At 36.8% G+C, this 24,000-nt stretch overlaps 1 protein-coding gene across 1 annotated transcript in view; it reads right to left on the minus strand.

Moving 5' to 3' along the window:
- Window positions 1-22,606, minus strand: part of LOC138012503 (adenylate cyclase type 5-like) — a 50,962-nt gene extending 28,356 nt beyond the window's left edge. The window contains exons 1-9 of the mRNA XM_068859286.1: window positions 21,283-22,606; window positions 15,569-15,718; window positions 14,791-14,915; window positions 12,415-12,526; window positions 11,381-11,508; window positions 10,625-10,783; window positions 8,935-9,073; window positions 6,251-6,315; window positions 5,378-5,467 (exon numbers count right to left, since the gene is read on the minus strand). Coding sequence (XP_068715387.1) covers window positions 5,378-5,467; window positions 6,251-6,315; window positions 8,935-9,073; window positions 10,625-10,783; window positions 11,381-11,508; window positions 12,415-12,526; window positions 14,791-14,915; window positions 15,569-15,718; window positions 21,283-22,251 — 1,937 coding nt within the window. The 5' untranslated portion in view covers window positions 22,252-22,606. The remainder of the gene's footprint in view (window positions 1-5,377; window positions 5,468-6,250; window positions 6,316-8,934; window positions 9,074-10,624; window positions 10,784-11,380; window positions 11,509-12,414; window positions 12,527-14,790; window positions 14,916-15,568; window positions 15,719-21,282) is intronic.
- Between the last annotated feature and the right edge of the window lie 1,394 nt (window positions 22,607-24,000).

Genomic DNA, 24,000 nt, shown 5'->3' on the forward strand with positions numbered 1-24,000 from the left:
AGCTTGCAGATTCACTGAGCCCCACCCTTCCCATCTTGGGCAAGGCTACCTGGTCGTAGAGGTAAGTATCTGAACTGTGTTCCAGTGTGATGGTGCCAGTTAGCGGTTGCTTCAGGGTGGTTCCCGCTTAGGGATGGCCAGGGATGCCACTCAGCAATTCCTGCATCACAACAACCAGTTCCCAAGCTCATCAATTGGCAAAGAGTTTAATCATATGCAAGCTGCAAGACAATTCCTAACCTACGATCAGGCATACTTTTCTTTAGACACGGCACGAAAAAGTATGCCGATACAATTTCTTAACAAGTCGTCTGCCGCCCACCTGTCAAAAGTGATGTTTTTGTGTCTTGCTATGAATGTGAGCCAATCAGATTTTACCGGAAATTACTTGCACATTGCGATTCAAGGATAGATGCGATGAAAACAAAGTAGCACTCTAGCTGGAATGTCTGCGAAATCAGACTTCATCCATACAATCAAAGCTATTCTGCAAATCCCGCTTGACAGTTGGTGCGGTTTCTCTGTTCAAACCATCAAAGGAAAGAATTGAGATAAAATCACAGAAAAAGCCAGAATTCTTCATGTTATCATCAAGTGCAATCAACAGTACAATGAACTTTATTTAAACTAGACCCTCCGTGAGGGTACACTGGGTTGCCTGTGGTACGTGCAGCATTCCAGGCAATTTTTTTCAAGTTGGGAGGTCATTAAAGACCATTTAAGGGCTCACCCAGAAGTCATACCAGGAGAGTCCCTTTGGCTCACAAGTCCTCACACGTTCGTACGACGAAACAGATCCTTTTCCGAGGTTAAAAACCTGGCTACCGGCCTATTAATTAATCATTTGTCAGAAAGAAGAAATTCCTGTCCTCTTTAAAAAAATTGACACGCATTGCTTTCGTGTGGTAGTGAAGTAACACAGCGATTTATTCCATAATGTCAACTGAGCTGTGTGTTGTCTTCCAGGAGATTCAAGTTGTCCTTGCATAATATGTAGCTCTAACAGTGCACGATATTGTTTTGGTTTTGTCTATCATTGTAGCGCCATGGTAGAAGTCTTGGGTAAATAGCCTGAGAAGACATGTGGTTACTAGCAAAGTACTGAACCCAGAAAGATTGAAGAAAATAAATGGGAAGTGAAAAACATTGTCTTCTGGGATGACATGTTGACAGTTGTCTTTGCGTAATATGTAGGTCTAACAGTACACGATATTGTTTTGGTATTGTCTATCATTGTAGCGCCATGGTAGAAGTCTTAGATAAATAGCCCCTTGAGAAGACATGTGGTTACTAGCAAAGTACTGAACCCAGAGAGATTGAAGAAAATAAAAGGGAATCGAGAAACACTGGCTTCTGGGCTGACTTGTTGATCATGCAACTTCTTTCCACTACAAGTGTAAGCGTGCACTGACAGCATCTGACAGCTTTGTAAACAAAAGTTGAAAGCTGAAGTTGAAAGCTGAAGTAATCCCTGTCCGGCAGGGTTAGTAACTGGATGGGCGACCTAAGAAATATATCACTCAGTAACAGAAGCATAGGACCGAAAATTATATTTTAATGCTATCAAATGCGAACCAAGCAAGATACAGATTTTGTTAGCTTGCTTTATGCAAAACAATTATTGATGTAAAAGTAAATAAATATGGATACACAGTTTTTAAGAAGAGCAGAAGGAAGTTTCAGGACGGTCAATCGAGAATAAAATATTTTGCCATCGGTAACAAAATTTACGACATGAAAACAACATTAATTTTGAACCACGAATATAAAAAGTTACCATCAGCGAAAAACATTTTGGGAGATTTTAGTTGTTTTGTTGTAATTGTACTTTTGGCTGCATCGAGTAAATGGCACATCAAATTCAGCAGGCACAGTGATCAAGTTACCGCGGCATGTTTACTCACGAAACAGTGAAGCATCTGTGTTAAATGATGCTTAGATACCGCGTTTTTGTTTTTGTTAGTTTTCTTTTTCTTTCAATTGTTATAAATTTTGACAAGAAATGTGCGAATTCAACACAAAGATCACAATCGCCCAACTCTCAGAGGTTGACCATTGTTTCTGGAAAATCAAAAATTTACTCTCCAAGTAATAGCAGCTACTTTATTACTCATCAGCGTCACAATCTTTTGCCGATTTTGGGGGTCATTTTGTTGAAACTCAAGCACGCTTCCAACAGACCTGTTTACTTTCGTGACTTATGCGTTACCACAAAAATTATCCCGTATCACATTTCAACACATGCATGCAAATTTGCTAAGCTCGAAAATTACAAAAGCTGGAAATTTCACAGAAATAATTTCCAGCGAAACATTTATTGAAACAAGCAACATATTTGCTATAAGAGGCAAGAAACCCTTCCTATTTCAGTTGCGTGTGTGCAAGCGAAACACATAATCACAAAGCATATGCAATTAAATAAATTTCTGACAGTTCACATCAAACCCTTTTCGAAAGAACCTTGACCATACATAATAAAGCACAAAAGAGACAACAAGCTTTCATTCAAATAATTTTTCACTGTCACATTTCCAATTTTTTTTAACCTTTGCAGAGTTGAGTACAAAAGGAATGTTACTTGCCAGACAAACAGGCAAACGTTAAATAGATGCGACTTCAGTAAACACTGTGAGCCACAACAGAGATCACAGATCTACTTGTGGTGTTCGATTCCTTCTCTGTCTTTGTTGCACCCGTAAGTTACCAGAGAAATTTCCATTTGGTTTCAGTGTTGTACGTAACACCACCTCGGCGAAATATTAAAAGTACAGCTCATTTTGATTTCGGCTCGAAGGGCGAAAGATTCACGCTGTCGAAGTCCATTACTCGTCGCTTTTAAGATTCCAGATCTTTAAGTTTCACCGCCTGTCTTGACGTTCCATTCTTGAGCTCCATATGGGTATATTTTCTTTAAAGATGTACTAAAACGCCATCGCATTACAATGACTTCAGACGCCATTACAGGTTAATTGTGCAAAGCAAGCTACGCATTACCCCAGCCCCCTCAAACCTAACAAAATACGCACAGAAGACTCTATGCACAAAGACACCACTTAGCAGGGGAGTGACAGGCAAGACTTTTCCTGACACGGAAAAAAAATAACAAAAAAACCCACGAAATTAAACACAGATTCCTACTGGGTTTGCCATACTGGCAACCCAGTAACTAGAATATTTGAGATGTCAATAAAAGATGCTATCAAAATAAAAGCAGCAGCAACTCAACTATCTTTTTGTAAGAAGTGTGTCACTAAACCATTCTTCAGATTGTTCCGTGCTTCCGTAAACAATGTCGAATTTCTCTGCTTGGCTGATTCCCCGAATGTGGCAGCATTAAAGTTCTCTTTGGGTCTTTTTAGATTCTCAACTTGTTGCTTCCAAATATATTCCAACGGACTTACCACAGCTATAAACGTTTTTGAGTCGGTGGAAGTGGAACGATGCATTTTTTTCTACATGTTCGGGTCCAAGATCTCTATTGTTTTTCGACCAATCAGAGTAAAGTCCAGATTCTGGACTACGGGCAGACGACTTGTTAAGAAATTGTATCGGACGTACTTTTCTGCGTCCTGTCTAAAGAAAAGTATGCCTGATCACAGGTTACTCAATTTCTTACTGCGACTTTCATAATTTTGCTGAATCTCACCTTCAAGCACTAAGTGCTAAAGTGCATTTTGGCTTCCATCAATCAAATTTGCGAACATATCCGCCTCTGGAAAGTGAATTGAAGTTTTTGCTTAGTTCACAGCTTGAATACCATTATGATATCTTTTTAGAGGTTCTTCAGTAAGGCGCCAAGTTCGAATGTACAAATGTACAATGGGAACCAAAGATGCTGATTGGTACATGTAGGTTATGTCTCAAATCAATTGATTTCGGCATCTGTGGTTTTGCTGGTATGCGAAGTTTGATTAAAATGGAAGCCATAATGAATTCAGCACTTAAAGATGAGATTCCACAGAATTATGAAAATCACAGTATCTGACGTATTATTTAAGAGATGGTCTGAACTGGAGCTTTTAGTTTGTCTGTTTGGACATTTTGCTAAGAGTTTTGGGGTAGAATTGAAAACTGAGATAGAAATGACACTGACTCATCAACAGACCAGATTAGCACTTGCATGGATAGCTTGGTGGTTCAGGCAATTGTCTTACCCCAGTCTTACTACCAGTTGGTGGATGGTCCTGGATGCATCACATTCTAATGGATAAACCAACTAATTTTTGTAGCACTGGAAACCAGTTTCTCCATTGGATAACCAAAGGTACATATGCTACAGATTAAGCACATACAAATATCTGCTACATTACCGTATTTACCCGTGTACAAGTCAACCTTTTATGGCCTCAAAAGAGGCTCCAAAAATCGCCCTCGACTTATACACGGGTCAAAGATTTTGAGCCAAGTTCCAGCTTCGTAATTTATTCAAAATTAACATAATAATGTTGTCTTGGGCACAACAAACGCAGTGGACAAAAGCTGACAAAAGATTTCAAAATGAATGACAAAAGACTTCAAAATGAATGTAAGCAATTCCAGTTGAAATTAAAAAGGATTTGTCCAAATCTAAATTTTGAAGATACTCACAAGCTCAAATATGAAATAGACACTGGAAATTTTCGTTTTCCAAAGGCGGAAAGCACTAAAATTAAAGACATTTCTGTTTCTACAAATAAACTCGATCGTTCAACAGCTTAGTAACCTGGCACAATACCTCATGTTTGCGTGCAAGCATCGTCACTCGTGTTTCGTGAAAATGCTGGTTGGTAATGATTGTTTTTTCTTCTTTATACAAACCTGGCTGATTTAAATGCTTTTGCAAACTTCGTATTGTTTGGTTTAAGAGTTTTGTTTTGTTTGTCATGTGAGAAATTATAAGTGAAGGACCAATTAAACCTTGCACATTTTCGCATCGTTCGCAAGTTATTTTCAAAGATTGACTCCTGCTTCTGTGATGTTGTGTTTATCCTCTAAAGCTCTTTACCATTGAACAACGAAACAGGTTAGTTTGAGGTTTACATGTTCGATTTTCTGAGAACTTTTTCGAAACTCAAGGACAAAATGCTTGCATATACAACAACTGCTGAACCACAAAACTATTAAGCACTTGAGGCCCTGAGTTTTTTGTGCATCCACACTTCCAGAAATCGAAGAATACAAGATTAGTGTCCCAGTAACATAATGATTTTAACAAAGAAATTAAGAAATTGCTTTTTTTGCCATCAAAAATGGGGGGTCGACTTATACACAGGTAAATACGGTATGTCAAAAAAAAAAATCAACACCATCTGAGCTCATGTTAAGGATTGAAAACCCGTAGCATGCTTGTTATATACTAGCTAGGATGTCAAGTTCTACTTATCAAACAAAAACCTACTTATCAATACTCCGTGCTTCAATAGAGCTTCCCAGAAATTCATTGACTTCATCATCTGGATCTTGCTGGTTTGGAGCAGTGATACCTAACCTTTTAATGACAATAATGACAATCACAATCATAATCACAACAATGAATTTCTTCCAAGAATTGTTGAAGTACAATAAAATTCAAGATTTGTTGAATTACGATAACAAATGTCATGGTCTTTGTAGTGTTAAACTGTGAATTAAATACAGTTTCTTGACTTCAGGCTGAGATGGTCACCTTATCTTTTTAGGTTTCTATTCCACGTTCATACATGTAGATGCTTCCACCATCATAAAGAGATTGTCATTAACTTTATTTTTATTCTATTCCCTTCTAAGTCAGTTGAAACACTCGCTTAAGTCACACAAGCAAGCTGAGGGACGAATGGGGAACAAAAGTTCTAGCGAAAAACAAAAACAAATAAATACTAAAGAGATTGTACTCGTCAGGGGATAGGCTTGCACAAAAATTGCTACAAAGCAAAAAATATGATCATTCCAATTTTACCTAAACTTCTGAAAAGTACAGAAATAAATTCACTGCAGGAATAAAAACAGAGTGCTAGTAGTGCCTTCTAGCCAAAAAGCTGAGGGGAGAATCACTCTATCCCCATTCTCCAATCCTATACTTTTTTATTCAAACAATGTAAAAATGCCAATGACGTTATCACATCCAACATATAGAAATCTCTATTCTGATTATAAAACATGCCTTAACTTCTCTCATTTGTGACCACTTTTCAAAAATACTCAACACTTTTATGTCAAATCACTATACATGTAATTGGTGTTCTAACCTTCAACAGAGTTTTTTAATAATCATAATGATTGAGAAGTCACCAACCTTGCTTGCATTTTCTTGTCAAAGTCTTCTTGCTTTGGCTCTATTTTTTCGACTGCATCTTTTGTCTTAACATGTTACAAGAGAAAAGGTCATTAGACTTATCATATTATCGAGAGAACACTTTTAGAAAAGATTTATAAATTCTGCATGGTGATGAGAAAGTATGGTCCTGTGCTCCCAAAAACTAGTTCTTTACAATTTTCCACCTCCTCCATGTGGCATTTATTTTATTTCATTATTACTTTCATTCACACATGTATTTATTTGAAACAAAAGTATGATGAAAATCAAAAAGGTTACATATGTCTATAGGCAATGACTGATGGAATAACTGAAGGCATTAAGGTTCCCTAAGACATTCTCAAAATACTGTAAAGTTAATTAAAAACACAAACACAAGGAAATTTGGGTCAAGGTTAGTAAATTTTTTTCCTGAAAGTCCCTTGTTGATCCTTAAGAGTACAGCATTCACATGGATCATGAAAGAAGAGGTGGACTAGAAAAGAAAGGGGCTGAGAAATAATTGATGGCTTTAATATAAGGGGGACTGTTTGATTGACCCTATTCCATAATAAGAATATGTGGAGTGATGATTTAAAATGGTATGTTTGGCATTTTGAAGCAACAAGGATAATGAACATTGTTTAAAATAGCATTTTAGCAGGTGTTTGACAAATTCAATCTGAATCTCCATAAAAATGAGGGATTTCTAACTTCTATTCCATGCATTCCTATTCCGGAATATGGTCAATCAATGCACCCTTAGTTTCAGGCTGTCAACAATGCCTTTTATAAACCATTAAAATTATTAATATTAGTGAGATAACACATGTAGCAAATGTGGCCTTCACACCTACCTTCTGCTCAGAAAAGACACGTCCAAGAATTCATTGAACACATGTTGAGAAAGAATTAGATGGTTGTTAGATTTTCTTTCATCACCATGTACACGTAGAATTAAAACTACATGTATAAAACACTAAAACACAGTCACTGTAACAGAATTTAAAAACTGCTTACAGCAACACAGTCCTTATTTTCAAGGACTTGCCAAAAATCAAGATCAGAGTTACATGCAGATTGAAGGTTATTTAAAAAAGGGAAAATGACAATCATAACTCAACCCTGACTCTATTTTTTGGTTGTTGCACAAGTTGAGACTGGCAAAAATGTGACAATGAAATGCACCCAAATGTTCAACCTTCACAAACAATTTTGATAATAAAAGTTTGTGTACAGTAATCCAGCAGGATTTCAAGCAACTCTGTTGATGTTGCTTCTAAAAGGATATCGTTAGAAACATGAAATAATGAAACCTTGTGGAATTAAAGCTTAAGCTGCAAAATGTCAACTGTCAAAATAATATGCTCTCGACTGGTTTTGTAGAGTCAATTTTTTTATTTTTTATTTGCCATCACAACTTGAACATTAAGAATGATAGCAGTACTATTGATTATCATGAATTTTCCCCACCTTCTGTGAATTCCAAACAATGCACATCATCATCCAGGGGGTCCCACAGAAAAGAAAAAATATTGCAAAATGAGATGATAGCACCTTTAAGTTTCTTCAAAAAACCCTTCAGTTTAAACAATACCTAGAAGATTAATGATTTTCTCATTCCAGTCACCATATTGTGTTCCAATTCTGTGTCAAAAAATTCTTCATAATTCAGCTTTACTGGTAATTTTGTTACGTAGATCAACCCAAACCCAAACCAACCACTGCTTTAGTGACAGTTTGCCCTCTTTCTGAAGTCTCTTTATCTGCATTCAAGGCTGTTGCCTAACAGGAGCCCGATAGCCTGGGGCTCCCAAAGAATAGCTCTGGGCGCCTTAATTTTTCACAGCAACACCTTTCACTTCATATGTTGGGCTCTCAAGTTCTCAGCGTTTAGCTCCGAGGGCCCCTTTAAAATTTTCTTAGGCAGCAGCCTTGGCATTCTATGAACCAAGGCTCAAATAAATCCTCACCAATTTTGAGCAGTGTTCCTTGAATGTCAGTGCTTTTATTAAAATTTATTTAAAATCAAGCCTTCTCCCAACAAAATTCCTACCTAATTTTAATCACCCTCTCTTTAACCTTTTCTTGTTACCCGCATCAACTATTGTCTAATCTCAATGGACTATTCCAGGAGGAACAGGACTGGATTTTGCTAGAATTTGCCTACCATATTTTGCACACATAATACTAGTTATAGCTGTCGCTAAAGTGCCAATGAGCCAAGCTTGCGTGATCTGGCGGCTGCAAACATCACGCGGCGTACTCGTGCGGCACTCTCATTGGTTATCGCTACGGTCAACATTTCATCGCTTTGGTCTACATTACAGCTTTTGGTCTACATTACACTCAAATTTGAAGCGCTTCTGAGATTTCGTCCGCCTAAAAATCTTCTCGCGGCTCTATAAGCTGCCGCCTCGCCAGGCCTTCTGTCTTCAGAAGGCCTGACTCGTTGGCAATGACATTAATATAATTATAACGTCCCAAGCTATTTATACAGAACAAATCAAACAACAAGCAATTCCTTCTGAGTCATGTATGTGACCTTGCAACCAAGAGATAAACAATGTAATTGGTATGTTCAAAATAATGCATTTTAGCAAAATGTAATAGCGTTTTTAAAAAACACCTAAAACATACATGTATCATTGTTATAACCAATACTATTTCATTGCTTTTCTTACCCTTGGGTGCTCTGCAACAATAAGGTATGATTCAATGTTGTATTGCTTGAGATAGGAGTCTCGTTCCTGACCACGTCCCTCCTCAACTACATAATCACCATTTAAACAATTCAGGACAGATTTTGTTATGTGTACACGTCTGTGGGTAGAAAAAGATTGACTGACTTTTAATACAAATACATTTCAAAATATTTCCTCTATTTTAGTTGGAAAGAGGCATGTCAACTAATCCAAAACGGGCCAAAGAAATTGTGTGCACAAAATTGAGATACATGTAGAATCCTGATGGATTGAATTTTCAAAGAATAAAAAAAGAAATGGTGAGCAGAAAAACTACATGTAAGTGCTAAAACCTGCTTAACAATATGAAGCACTGAAGAGTAAAATTGTGATCAGCTGACAATGAACAAAGTAAACTCCAAAGTGTAACTCTTAAAAGGGAAAGGGTTAAACGGGACATTTTCTAAGTTCCAGGCAGTGCTCAAAATTAACCAAACCCCTGAGTTGGGTTGCTTCATTATGAAGCCCACTATGATTGTTGAGATGAAATCATGTGACAATCAGACTTGAATATCCCATTGTTGTCAGTGTGCGACTGGGGTTTTTTGTGACGTCTCGGTTTTCAAAATGGTGTCATCGATCTGCATCACCTACAATGTTTGATACATGTTTTTATGAGAAAAATGATTACTTTACTTAAAATCTGTTGCCTCTTTTCTACATGATGTTGACATTTAGTGTGCTCTACCCTATATCTCAACTCCATTTACTTGCTCTAAACAAGTTCATTCCTATCCCACGCAGTCTGCAATAGCTGGAAACTTCCACGTAGAAACCTCAAGAACTAACCGACAGTTAGTTTCCTTCTCTAGGATTGAGAGGATTGAGATTGGTATCACCTCTGAGCTTCACCAGCTTAGAAAAGACACTTTAAACTTAAATTGAATGGATTGCATCTGAAGTTTCTTAAAAATGACAAGATGAATGTTGATATTCGCTACATTGCTCTTTCAACGTTTATGATTTTTCTTTAACAGTTACCTATAATATCTCAGATAAAATTTTTTAGAACATTTTTCTCTCTTATGAATGAGGTATTTGTTTGTGTAACTCTTGTCAATTTCTGAGTGTCTTTTCGTTTACTGTGTTGACAGAGCCAGTAATAATGTTGCAGTGTTACCATTTGTTTGATAATAAAGTAACTAACTATTGTAAGTAAATTGTCTCTTGCATTTTCCTACCTGAAAAAGTTTTTTGTACAAGCTACAGATAATCGAAACACTGGATATTACTCAGCTTCGGCAAATTAATTGTTATTAACATTAATTCACACTACTATCGGACATCAACAATAGAAAGTTACCGGCAAGAAAGTAGAGTAATGCAATAAATTGAGGGGGGGGGGGGGGGTGGTTACATATAAACAATTCAAGTTATTTACTCTTGGGACTGTATAATGCTTTGAACAATGAACTGGACATCCATTGTTTTAATGCAAATAACCACCACCAAACCCCCCCTCCCCCCAACAAATGAACTGTATTATGGGATTTGTGAAAATAGCAAATGTATAATATTCAAATAATTTGTGACACTAAACTGTTCCATTTCTACCACTCAGACAATTCTTTGTCTTTTCATACCACCTGACCTAAGGTCTCTCATAATTATCCTTAAAAGCAATACATACCCAGGAAGGCCTCCTGATTCCATGTGATTAGCAGTTGTTACATCATCCGACCACACATCATATTGCCACTTTACTAAGCCTAATACTCCACTGTGAACCTTGCCCATGTGTACTCCAACTCTCATGTTGAGGTTGACACCAGTAGCTTCTCGTACACTCCTGTTCGGTAGGAAATCAAGCATACCCATCTAACGTTGAACTTGATACTGTATGTTGTTAATATCACCACTTTTCGAAAGATGACATTCTCAGTGACATTAGCACATTCTTAAGTGCATTTGTAGTGGTTTTAACCAAGTAAAGAGACTAGATACGGATATGGCATGCAGCCCAAATCTGGAATCAACGTACTTGGATTTAGCTGACATTGAAAAGGCCAAGTAAATCACCTCATATTTCTCTGCCACTCCATGAAGTGGAAATAGAGAGAGACCATTAAAATCTCTCCAAGCTCTAAGTTTGGATCATGACAGAAAATACAATACCGGTAATTGTTCTAGAGTATCCCAGTTTCCACCCTTAGCAAGACCAGCATATACTGTAGCTTGTACATTCAAGCTGGCCATAACTTGTAAGGAAATATGTGAGCTACACATACAATATAGGAGTTTCTACATGTGCCTTAGATATGATTTTATTTTGACATTCTTGAACTGCATCCTTACTGGGCATTTGTGGAATTATTTATTATTTATCATCTGCATTGTTATTCATGAGTAGAACAAACAGACAAAATATATTAATTATCAGACTTACGCAATGGCATCAATCATTTCCAAACCCATCTCAATACAGCAGTGTGCATGGTCAGGACGTGATTCTGGTAAACCAGAAACACAGTAGTAACAATCCCCCAGGATCTTGATACGCAAACAATGGTTTTCCTTAAGAAGGGACAAGAAAACCTGAATTCAATCCACGTCAATTGAAAAAAAAATCACAATATTTTGCTTGAAGACTTAGTGGTATGTAAACAGGCATGCTGAGTTATCCAAGGCTTGTACACTGTACCTAATACATGTACTCAATAAATTCACAAATTATTGTCAAGTCTATTTTAAATCATACTCAAGATTTGCCTGAAATGCAATGATGATGCCCAATAACCAGCACTCTTGTAAACTTGCCTTTAATATTTTGAGTAATTCACTCAAAAATTAGAAATTCCTTTACTTAACCCATTGACCCCTGGGAGTGAGGCTTTACAGATTTTACTCTGTTTGATGACAAACAATTTTACTCATCCACTGGAAGCATCCTAGGGCATTTGAGGTGTCAATGGGTCAACAAAATGTTTCTTGACAATACATCTGAATTTCAAATTATAAAAGGCTTAAGAAATAGCTTAGAGTGAAATTTAAGACTACAAGTGTGCTAGTTTGTCCATTTTACTTTTTAGGAACTGAAGGCTCTTAATAAATATTTGGCATTAGTATCAACTCAACAGTCAAAGCATTTTATCCCCAGTAAAAGCTTCTATTCTGAAGGGAGTTAAGCAAAATTTTAATTGTATACAACGGTGATAGTTTTTCCTATTTCCTTTAACTAATTCTTTTTTATAGAAAGGAACTAGCTAAAACTTTCAAAAACAGGCTTCAAAACCTAACCAATTTTCTATAATTATATGCAAAACTTTATGAAATTCCCTGTACTACCCAAAGCAGGTAATAAAAATAATAGGAATCTGTCAGACTCCAATCTCTAAAGCCACCACCTTTAGAATCTCTTGAACAACAAATCATGAGCTCTTTAAAAATAATGATAATAATGTGAAATTTTAAATAACATACCACAGCAAGTGTATCAAAACTGGCAAACAACTCATTGAGATATTGAACCAACTTTTGTGCTGTACATTGGGAAGAGAGCATGGTAAATCCTTCAATGTCGGCAAACAATATACTGAAATGTGAATTAAAAGACTGAGGTGTTATCAATTTGATAGTTAAAACAGAAGACAATCTATTTGTAATCAACCTCCCCTGTAGTAATCCACACATTATTTATAAATAATGCATCTCTTAATTTAAACGGGTTGTGGATTTTTCTTTTCTAATTATTCAACAGCAAGCCACAGTACAGTGACAATGAGGAAGGACTTTGAGTTAGCAAGGTTAATGTTGAATTTCTTCTATCGTTTAAATAATAACCGCAGGGCTGGCAAAAAGACATCTACTTGGGGGAGGAAGGGGGGCTTTTTTGTCAAATTGCTACAAAAGCTTAATCCATTGACCCTGGAGAGAGACACTTAGACAGACAATTTTACTCATCAATGGGAGGCATCCCAGGGCATTTGAGGTGTGAATGGGTTAAACACTAATAAGCAGCAAGGTCAATATGGGATTAACAATAATTATTCACAACAGTAGGTTAATGAGCACTACACAATTTTTATTTTCAAAATTCAAATATACATGTAGGACTGGTGTCCCCTGAGCAGTGATCCATCTACCTGCAGGTTCCGTGTCTCTGATGCATAAAATGTCAGAAAAGACGCATAGATGACTTCCTTGCGCGTCCATCTAGACGCAAACACATATTTCACTGCCAGGGCTATCATGTTTGTCCTGGCTTTTTCTCCATAATTCAACAAAAAAGAGTGATACTGGGTGCAAGACAGGTTAACACATCTAGCAAAAGCATGGAATGCCTGACATGTCACACTAAATTGAACAGCGGTTACCTTCGAAAAAACAAGATGTCCGTGACTCGTTTTTACACGTATGTTCGTAGCACGTGGTCCTGGATTGTTTGCTTTTGCAAATAATAAGTGCCAGATGCCTCCGAAAAAGAAAGTGAAATCCCTCGAAGGACAACAAAAGCTTAGTTTTTTGTTTTTCTTTCAATCAACAAACATGGAAGGCGCCCTGGATTCACCTAACGCCAAAGTTGTACAAGTTTCATCAAAGACGATGAGTACAGATACCCCTACTGAAAATAAAAAGTGCTTCCAATTCATCAAGCCATACAAAGCCAAGAAAATTTTTCAATCCATGGCTTCAAGTCTTTTCATGGCTGGTGTAAGATAAAAAGGAAAACTACATGTACTGCAAAGTATGCACAGAGCAAACAAATAATAATGGTATGACGAAAGAGGCATGCTGCACTAAACAACCACCAAATGGCTTATGCTTCTCAATTTAGTATCACACTGGACTTTAAACTTTCATATGGGACTCATTGAATGGGTTTGTAGATGGATCACTGCCTGAGTAAAAAATTCTGTTGAATAACCTTGACTAGATGCAAGGTGTACATTTGCTGTAACTCATCAATGACCCTCTTGCAATGATTCTCTTCAACCTTCACTGATGTACAAATGTTGCAGCTCTAGTCAAGTCTCAAATCAAATAACAGTGGGCTGTAAACAGTTGCCATAATATTAGCGGAGCTTCGCACGCCCCCTCGCGTGGAGCACCATCTATGAGAAAATATGGTAACCCATCTGTGCGAGAAAATTTGGTTTTGGTCACTATATGACCCCATGTTCACCCTTCCATGTATGCCAATGTGACCAGTATCACATGACCATATCGTGGGCTCAAGTTTAAATTTAGATAATCGATACTTGTATACTTGTGCCCAACATAGTGGCCATACTACAGAGTACATCTTCAATATCGGACATCCATGTCACGGTCAATTGACAGTTGTCAAAATTGGGTATCTGCAGACCAGTATCAAGTGACCATATCACAGGCTCAAGTTTAGACCTCATCAAGGTCAGCTGTTTTATGAAGTTTACCTCTGACCAGGTACTGGGTTTCAATTAGACCTCAGGTTCAAGCCAGGTTAGCTTATTGTTACAGTAAGTATAGTGACATGTCAGCCATTGCATTGACTGACACATTGAGCAATGCGTTGGTCGTATCCCATTTGTTACAATGCCCTCGGTGTTCATTCATGATCAGATGTCATATGCACAAAACTACTCTGGCAATAATTCTTTTTAAACATGTCAGGAAATGTCAAAAAGGTTGTACAGTCTTCTTTCATGTTTTCATAAAATGTTCCTAGAAATTTCATTCAATTTCAAAAATTTAATGTAGATTCACTGGGTAAATGTCATTTTGAAAGATTTAGACATCCTCTTTCTGAACACTGCATTTTGAGAACAACTTCATTTTACAGAAAACCAATATGGTTACAATAAGCTGCTAACAAACCTGACATTCTCATGCCTTCGAATGTAAATTTTATGAAACTGCAAAGTTTCATTTGGGCCATTTTCTATGTCATCCTTAATTTGTATAGCCACGTATCTTGGTAAAACAGAAAGTAAAAGCCTCTCCTAAACATCAAAAGAAAAAGATACACACTGTACTGAACATGGAACAAAACATAGACATATCAGAACTTGGTTTTCTTTCTATACAATTTATTATCTTAAATCCCATAATCTAGGACACTTGAAACAGTTTTTAACCTGGCATAATCACGTTTAAGCAACACTTTTCATACCCCAGATCAAAAGTGCTATGAAAGTCCACAGTCAGTGGAATGCACAACAGGACGTATACAAAACATGAACTCCATCTACTGTAATTTTAAATTACCCCAAATGCTGTTATGTTTCTTACATTAATTTACTATTTTTTTATCAGCTAAAAATTTTTTGTAACATAAATGATTGCCCTATAATTCTATTGAAACAATCTTCTACAGCTGTATGCTACACATATTTGACATTAACCATTAAAAACCTTTGATACAAATTAACTACTAATAATCCTTACCACTGGGTTGATTTTAAAATAATTGTTAACAATAAAAGAAACAGTTAAAAACCCCATTTTGGGCTCTTCAAATTCCAAATATTGATGTTCAGAAGTCACTTTTCATCATTTATTTTCAATGTAAAATACTTAATAAAACTAAAGAAAATGAACAAGTTAAATAAAAAGGTAAACCACCTTGTCCTCATGAATTACTACTTGTCATTACCTGATTCTGATTCTCTTTCATTATTGTTAATCTTGATTCTATGCATCTCCTGGTCTCCAGAAAAGCTCTGCGTTGAGATATCTCTGTTGGATATTTGGTGAAAACTCCTATGATGTTGGCACATAGGAATATAAACAGGTTGCCTATAAGCTGTATAAAAAACAAACTGTCATGCAAAATCAAGTTTAACAAATTATTGAGGAAAAAGACATAATATAAAACAACATTGTTTAAAATTGCATGCCATCCAGCAAATAGGCATGACAACAGTAATTTGCTCTATTTATACCCTTGCTCCCATATTCCAATATGATTAATGGTGACACTTGATTTCACATTTGGATATCTCTTGTTGAATAAATTTTGCAGGCATTCATAATGTTAATTTCTTGATTTCTTTTTTTTTTTTGACAAAAAAGACTTCATGTTATCAAGATGAGGTATCAGAACCCATTTTTTCCATTTAAGGTATTTCCAACACCCTTGCTATCCAGTAGAGCAAACTTAAAACATTTTTGTGTTGTTTTATCAAATTACTAAAGTAAGAACCAATTCAAACTTTACGTATTCAAAGTTCTTCTGAAACCCAGTCTTATGGTTGTCTGTAAATGTTTGTCAGAACCACATTAACGACACATCTATGTCTTTGGATGGTGTGAAAAAGGCGTATAATTACTTTAAATTTCCAATAATTTTTACTGTTATTCTAAAAATACAAAATAGCACAAGACCGCCTAAAATCACATGGAGCAGTTGGAAACAACAAATTCAAGAAAAACCTGGGACACATGTACAATGCATATATGCAATAATATTGTTCACAACCAATATATGCTGGTACGGGCCACTTTGCAAATTTCATTGTCTGAAGAAAAAAAAAATCATTGGTTTCTTATTTATCAGGCAGAGTCAACAGAGTTTTTGCAAAGATTATTTCTCAAAAAAAAAAGCAGGAAATATAGAAAAAAATCCAAGATAACAATTTAACTTCACTTCTTGGCTACAAGGTAAAAACTCTGCCAATTTGGAGAAAAATCCAAAAACAGCCTAACATTCAATACACACAGTTCATGACCCAAGCCCTTCAATTAAAAATTGCTAACTACCACAGTAAATGACAGCTCTCTTTGTCATATACCAGGAAAATTGATGAAATTAAATCTTATGAAGTTTTGCAATTAGCACCAAAACTATTGTTCCCTGACAGGGACCTTTAATTGTATTTGAGGCTATTAAAAAATAAGTTCCTGAGGTTTCCATTAAGGAGCATAATAACCACATGGTAGTAGCAAGGAATTAGAGAATGATATGAAAAATCCAAATTATCAACATCAATGGTAAGAAATAGGAGATGAAACACAATTCAACATCATTTATTTACTTTGCTTTCCTACGGTAGATCATGTGGGAAAAAATCAACAGAGGATTTTCTTTCAAAGTTAGACACAACTTCCTTTTTATGTGCCTTCTTTTTAATAAACAAGACCAAAAATCAAATCTCCTGTGAAGCATCACATAAACAAAACACACAAAACAATAAGTTTAAATCGATTATGCAAGTAGGAGGAACATACACACCATTCTAACAAATAGTTTCAGTGGACACCAGAAGGTGGGGACAAAAATCCCTGTTAATTAATTAAGGGTTCATCTTAACCGCTAAACAAGTTTTCATGGTTACATAACAGATGCAAGGTTTCCTGCATTCATTAAAAAGACGACCTTTGAACAGGAAACATTCATTCCTTGCTATAGATAGTTTTTTTGGGTGCTAACAATCCCCTTTCCCGATTATATTACATGTATCCTTACTATCTCCCAGGCTAAATTATAATCATTCCTGGGTCATAGTTTTTATTTCAAAGGAAAAAATAACTTGACAATCCAGAGATTTTGACACAATGATTCTCCTCTCTATTGAATTGAATTGGCATTATTAGCCACATAAGGTGTAAGTTGTACCAGCTAGCTAGATCGTACATGGCATACATATACCTTGAAGCAGTTTCAACCTTTGCTTCAAATAGCAATTCAACACTCTGTTCAACGAAATGTTGAGTGCATTTGAACAGGTCGTTCAATGTTGCTGAAAGGGCAAAAAATGTTGAAAGCCTGTTGAATCAAATTTTAACTAATTTAAACTTTCATCAAAGTCATCAATTCAACATTTCTTTTGTTACAGAAAATGTTGGAAGGATTTGAAGCCATTTAAACAGTTTGTTTGAAACATTTGTAGAACACAGGCCTGCTCACATCTGGCCACAAACATGGATGGGAGAGTCTGCTTTCTTGTTACTGTGTTGGCTCAATTGTTGGTGTGATGTTAAAAACAGTGAAAAAATCTATTACAAATTTTATTCAAGTGGTACTATTGACAACCAAGATTGATTTTACTATGTCCGTTCCAAAAGTACCAAGATGCATCTTATATTCCATCCATGACAATAAGCATAAGAAATTGTATGAACGCAAGTGCATTTTGTGATTTGTGAACACGTGATGTTTTGAAAATTGAGCCATAGGCCAGTGACCATAAATACCAAAATGCATGAACAAGTTCATTACATTTTTAATTTATTATATACTCAACAAAACCACACCATCAAATTGATTCCATAGCAACTTCCACATTGCACTGTGTAACCTCTTTTTCACTCAATGACCTTTTATGCATTCGTCATTGACCAATCAGAACTGCAATATTTTGTTGAGTATCATGTAATAAGTGGAGAAATCAACAAGCCAAGGTCTTAGAAAAAATAGTGCTCCACATAGGCCTCTTGTTTTGCAAAAAATCAGTGGGGACTTAAACCCTTTAAGCCCTGAGGAATCCCCCATTGAGAAGTAAAATCATATGGCATTAAGGAGCTTACACTGTAAAATTTTTCATGCAACTTGTCTCACAACGCCATTTCTGCAAATATTCTCACATTAAAAAACAATTTAAATTTCGTGGCTGGTATGACGCGGCGTTTCGTCTCGGCCAAGAGACTCATCAGATACTTTTCGAATTCCAGCAAACTCGTTGAGCATCGTGCTCAAAGTCCCGTTCGCGAAGTCAAGATGTTAGCAGTCTGGCCTTCTATCGCAGAAGGATTCCCAACCGTAAAGTTCAAGTTTATACATGTAACTCGTGAACTTTGCGGTTGGGAATCCTTCTGTGATAGAAGGCCAGACTGCTAACATCTTGACTTTGCGAACGGGACTTTGAGCGCGATGCTCAACGAGTTTGCTGGAATTCGAAAAGTATCTGATGAGTCTCTTGGCCGAGACAAAACGCCGCGTCATACCAGCCACGAAATTTAAATTCTTCACAAGTACTTGACAATTTTTTATTGCATTAAAAAACAAGTTGCTTTTATTACAGGTGTTACACTACTGTAAGCAACGTTTCCTGCAACTTGTCTCATTTTCATTGGCTGGTGCCACAACCCTTTGTCAATTCTACTTTCTGCAATGATTGTGCAACATTTTTGGCTGCTGCAAGGTATGTTACATTAGGCAATGATTTGTGTGACTAGTCTCGCAATGGCACTGCCAGATAAGTTGCACGAAAAATTGCACAGTGTAACAGTGTCTTAAGGATGTTTGCGCCCCAAAACATTCCCACATACAGATTTTTTTTTAACTTGCCATTAGTCTAAGAAAGAAAACTTCGGTCACACGAGAGCATAAAAGACGAAATATTTGTAACTTTTCACGTACAGACTTTTTTTGTTTTTTGTTGAGATGGACAAAATCAGGAAAGGAAGTAATCTACGGAAAGAAAACCAAGCACGAGGGCCGTACTAGGGAATATTGGCCCACTGTCGTTCTTGTACGGACCTCTCTGTGCTCATTTCGTACTGCCACAACCTCTGGGCAATATTCCCCAGTACGATCCCAAGCAAGTGAAGTTAGTTAGTTGTTTATTATATGGCATCGTTTCCTTGAGCAATCTGACATTTTTCTGCTTGGTGAATGTTCGTAATCTTCGTCTTCCATCAACAAACTTTGCTCGGTAACCTTTTGTAACATGTAAAATTAAATTCCACTTGCTACAATTGTACAGTGATTCTGCTTCTATTAAAATTTTTGTGTTTCGCTCAACTTAAATTTCTTGGGAGAGAGAGAAAAACAAGGGAACGCAGCATTCCCATGGTAACTGTCCGTACTGTAAAATCCCGACCACAAACCAGCCAATCAGAGTGCTCCATTTAGCCTCAGAATTTCTTGCCATATAATAAACAGATATTTTATTCATTTATTTATTTTACATTTTTGCCACCAAAGTAAAAGTTGTAGTTGCAGTGTTGTATCCAGAGTGCATCATTTCATCCTGGGATGCAATATTTTGCATTTGAACACCCTATAATACTAAGGGGGGGATCCTCATGGACACATAAATTTCATGCTTGAAATATTCGTAAAGTGAAGCCGTAAGCACATGCGAGGCATATTTATCCTACAGATACCACTATCCTTGGCTTTCAGAAGTTAATAAAATTTGACTTTGAAAGCAATAAATACTGTTATTCATAGTGTTTCATCAGTGATTGATATCAATATTTCTGATAGAACACCCACATTTCTGGTTTGGACCCACAAATATTTGACAAAGGGGTCCAGCTCTAGGACATCTACCCAGTTTAAAAACTGGACACAACCGTGTGGTTGTTGTGGTTCCCAAGACTGGACAGTCCTGAAAATAGACCCTTTCTGGTTAACAACCCATTCAAAAAAATTGAAAAATGTTCAAACACTGTATGTGCTGAGAAACTTTGTTTCATCATATTTTAAGTCCATCCTTACATTTTCATATGATCAAACAGAAATTGTTATACTGTATCATGCTGTATCTGTTCCACTCCACTTTGTACAGTCAGACTGCAAATCTACCTAACACCAAATTAATGTAGAGCTTTGCTCTTTCCATTCATACAGAGCAGTGTTTTATTTGTAAGCTCAGCTTTTGCAAAAAAAAAATCTGGCTACACAACGTGGCAACCAATTTAAGATCATTTTTGACCTGTTTTTCAAACAAAAATTAATTTTACATATAGGAGTACAATCCATTCACATTGGAAGAAATTTGCTCAGTAGCAGGATAAGGTTGCAAGGTGATGATGACCTTCACATATCGATTTCTTCCACATCAGTCACCAAAAATTTAGTGGATGTGGGAAATAAGGGACAACGATTTTTTTCCAATCCAGCTGTTCGTAATAATTAAAAACACGTCAGTATCATCACCTGCTTAAAAATGCGAATTTTTAAAGAAATTTCTGAAAAGGAGAGCATATAAGCTTACGGGTGTTAAAAATGTGTAGAGTTTCTATTAACCATGCTATCAAATTGGAATGCGAAAACTTTTAGTTAGTGATTTTTTTTTATTCTTTCAATTTAATCCACTGAAATCTTTGAAGGGCTTAGTATGGTCTTTGAAAATGCACTTGCTGCAAATTCGAGAATCACGTATGTCATAAACAATGTCAATACTAAAACATAAATTATTTACACAAAAGGGTTTAAAAGAAACACGACGCGAGAACAAAAAATATTCTTTTCTCCTTCTTTCATTTCATTTTACCATTATTTTCTCATTGCCAATGATTAGCCACCGAGCCACTTCCGTGTAACAGCTTTGAATGTAGCCACGATCAAAACATACGATGTCACCAACGATTGACTTCACTGTTAAAACTCAGCTAAAATTATACAACTATGACACTTACCAATCTTGTTAGGTTTGGATCCGAGTAATTCATAGCTGCACATGATATAAGATGTACAGAAGGAAGAAGACAGCCTCCAAATACAGCAATCCTCATTCGAACTGGTAACATTGTGAAGGTCATGTAAACGAAAAATGTAGTTAGCCAAACGCCGTCGGAGGGCGAATAATGGCTTTTTTTATCCGATGGTTCCACGACTTCTGATGGTGGACAGACTACTGAAGCGAGAACAAAACCACAAGAGATTGCCAGCAAAATGTAAGATACCCAGTTCAAATGATTCTGAGACGAACCACTTCTGTTGACTATCATAGCAAGTAAGATGTACGCAACGGCGAAGATAATCAAAGTAATGCCTTCGGCATTAGTTTCCGGTTTATCGGTATTTTCCATAGAGAATTGAAACCCTATCAGAATAACAGTTAAAATAAGCAGCAGTCCAATAAGCCAGCTCATAAACTTCTGATTCAAGCGAAACACATAACGTTGATACAAGCCCTCGAGCGTTTCCGACTCGAATCTCCTAGATTTGAAAACACGCGAAAATAAAGTCCAATCACCGCAACAAGAATCTTCGCAGATGTTGTCTTTCTTTAAAGCTTCAGTATCCTTTACTTCGGACTTTTTACCATTTTTAATGCTGACCTCAGGAAACCCGTTGGCCGCTTTATCCTTTTGGGTTATTTCATTTTTGCTGGTTTGCATGTTGTTAGCGTTTTCTTCCACACCAAGTTCCACTGAGCGAAGTCGAACTTCGGTTGATCCGTTGCTTTCCATGCTCGATACCGTCTTTTGTCCCCCACTAACAGTTCTCATCGGAGTTGCAGGTTTACTGTGATCTCTAACATTTTTGTTTAGGTCATTTGCCGAACAGCTTGTCGTGGTTTTTTCGTCTGGTTCCTCCCAAGCTCGCTTTGATGGCGTCGAAGACCTTCTGTTGAAAACAACAACGTCAGACTGTGCAGACATGTTCACCGACTGAATAATAAACTCAGAGGTGCCTTCAGTATCTGACGGGAAACTAATATGGCTCCTTTCATGAAATTTCTATTAACAATGTCTGATAAAGTTACTAAGAAGCATAGCAACCAATCTTGGTTATGTGACGATCATCGCCACAACAAGAGAATCATCAGTCATTCTCTACCAACCCTACATGATCTCACAAAAACACATCCGTTTGGAGAGACTCAACGCTACAACTTATTCCCTCGTTGAACGACCGTATATATGCCTCTGGGTATTACAACTGGAGAAAAATTCACGTCAAAGACGATCGATCGTCGCTTGAAGAAGTTTAAACCAGCATATATAGAACGAGGGGGGCCTGAAAGATGAATTGTTTTGTTCACGTGATCATAAAGGTTCTCTGATTGGTTGGATGCAATTGCCACATTATGGGTAAGTTTTGGGTAAGTAGGCCAGAGAATCAGCCAGAGAGGAAACCTGTCGATGCCCAAAACTTGTGGGAGAAGGGGGGTGTCCCCAATACGAAGTAAAGAAATTTCTCAACACCTTGTTAATAGCAAAAAATCTACAAAAAGCACCATTCCTACCCAAGCCTGGTATCCTATGTTACAGACTTCTTTCAAAAAATATTGAGAAGCAAAACTGGGAAGAAAAAGACCGTACGGTACGAGGAGCATATAAAATGCGTTTTTCAAACTACTGTGTGTTTCGTTTATTCTGTTGTCAGGAGCAGAATAAACAGTGTGCTGTTCCATTTATTCCAAAAACGGAAAATTGCCAATGCGTGACACGTGAAGCCGCGAAGTCATGTACTTGTTACCATTCTTCTCGCGGCTTCGCCGACCAAAAAGCTCTCCCTCCTTTTCTCCTCGTCCAATTTATCATTTTTCAGCTCATTTTCAAAATGCTCAAACGTCTTCTACCGAGGAAGCATCCCGGATCTTACCAAACGATCATCTCGTTTTTTTCATCGGTCTCATTCATTTTAAATTCTAAACGTCCAGCCCCGAGTTCAGTTTCATTTCTCTTTCTTCCACAGATATTTTCCTTTAAAAGCCATTTTTACTACCTAAGTACACAATACGAAAGTTGGAAACTTTACTATCTTAAATTGCTTTGGGGTGTTGGCATTGTTCTACAACACTATGCTAATTTTTGACTTGCTTTAGTGTATCGCTAAGAGAAAATGTGTTCTTGAATAAACATTGCACAAGTTGGCATGGACTGGTATTCTTTCGGCACACGTTGATTTTTAAAGCTTACCTAGAACAGTTTTCAAATTGATAGCCCGATAAAAATACAGGTTCTATCCTCAGTCCATTGACCAGGAGACTGAAAAAAGTACAAAAGTGTATTAAAATCGTTGTCAATGAGTACAGAAATATTTACATAGTTTAAACTACTGTCATTTGCGCCGAGTTTGTATGTTAATTATGAGACTCTAACAAACGTATTTTTAAGATTTTTGTTTTCAAACTGATCTTTCTTCTCAAGGACTCGTTTCCTACGAGAAAGAAAGTTATTTCTGATTAAATTATAACATCGAAACTACATGAAATTGAAATTGACTGTCACAAGTGGATTCGGCAGGAATAATAAGGACCTACAGATTGGCAAAGTTTTCAGTGTGCTTAGAGATACCTACAATTGTAGCCAGGGTTTCCGCTGCTTTCTATCTGTAGCTCAGTTAGGGTTTGAAATTGTCAGTCGGTTGTGCCTTCGATTGATCAGAGATGGGCTTGAAGGTTT

Source organism: Montipora foliosa, chromosome 8, assembly GCF_036669935.1.
Source record: "Montipora foliosa isolate CH-2021 chromosome 8, ASM3666993v2, whole genome shotgun sequence".
NCBI classification, from domain to species: Eukaryota; Metazoa; Cnidaria; class Anthozoa; order Scleractinia; family Acroporidae; genus Montipora; species Montipora foliosa.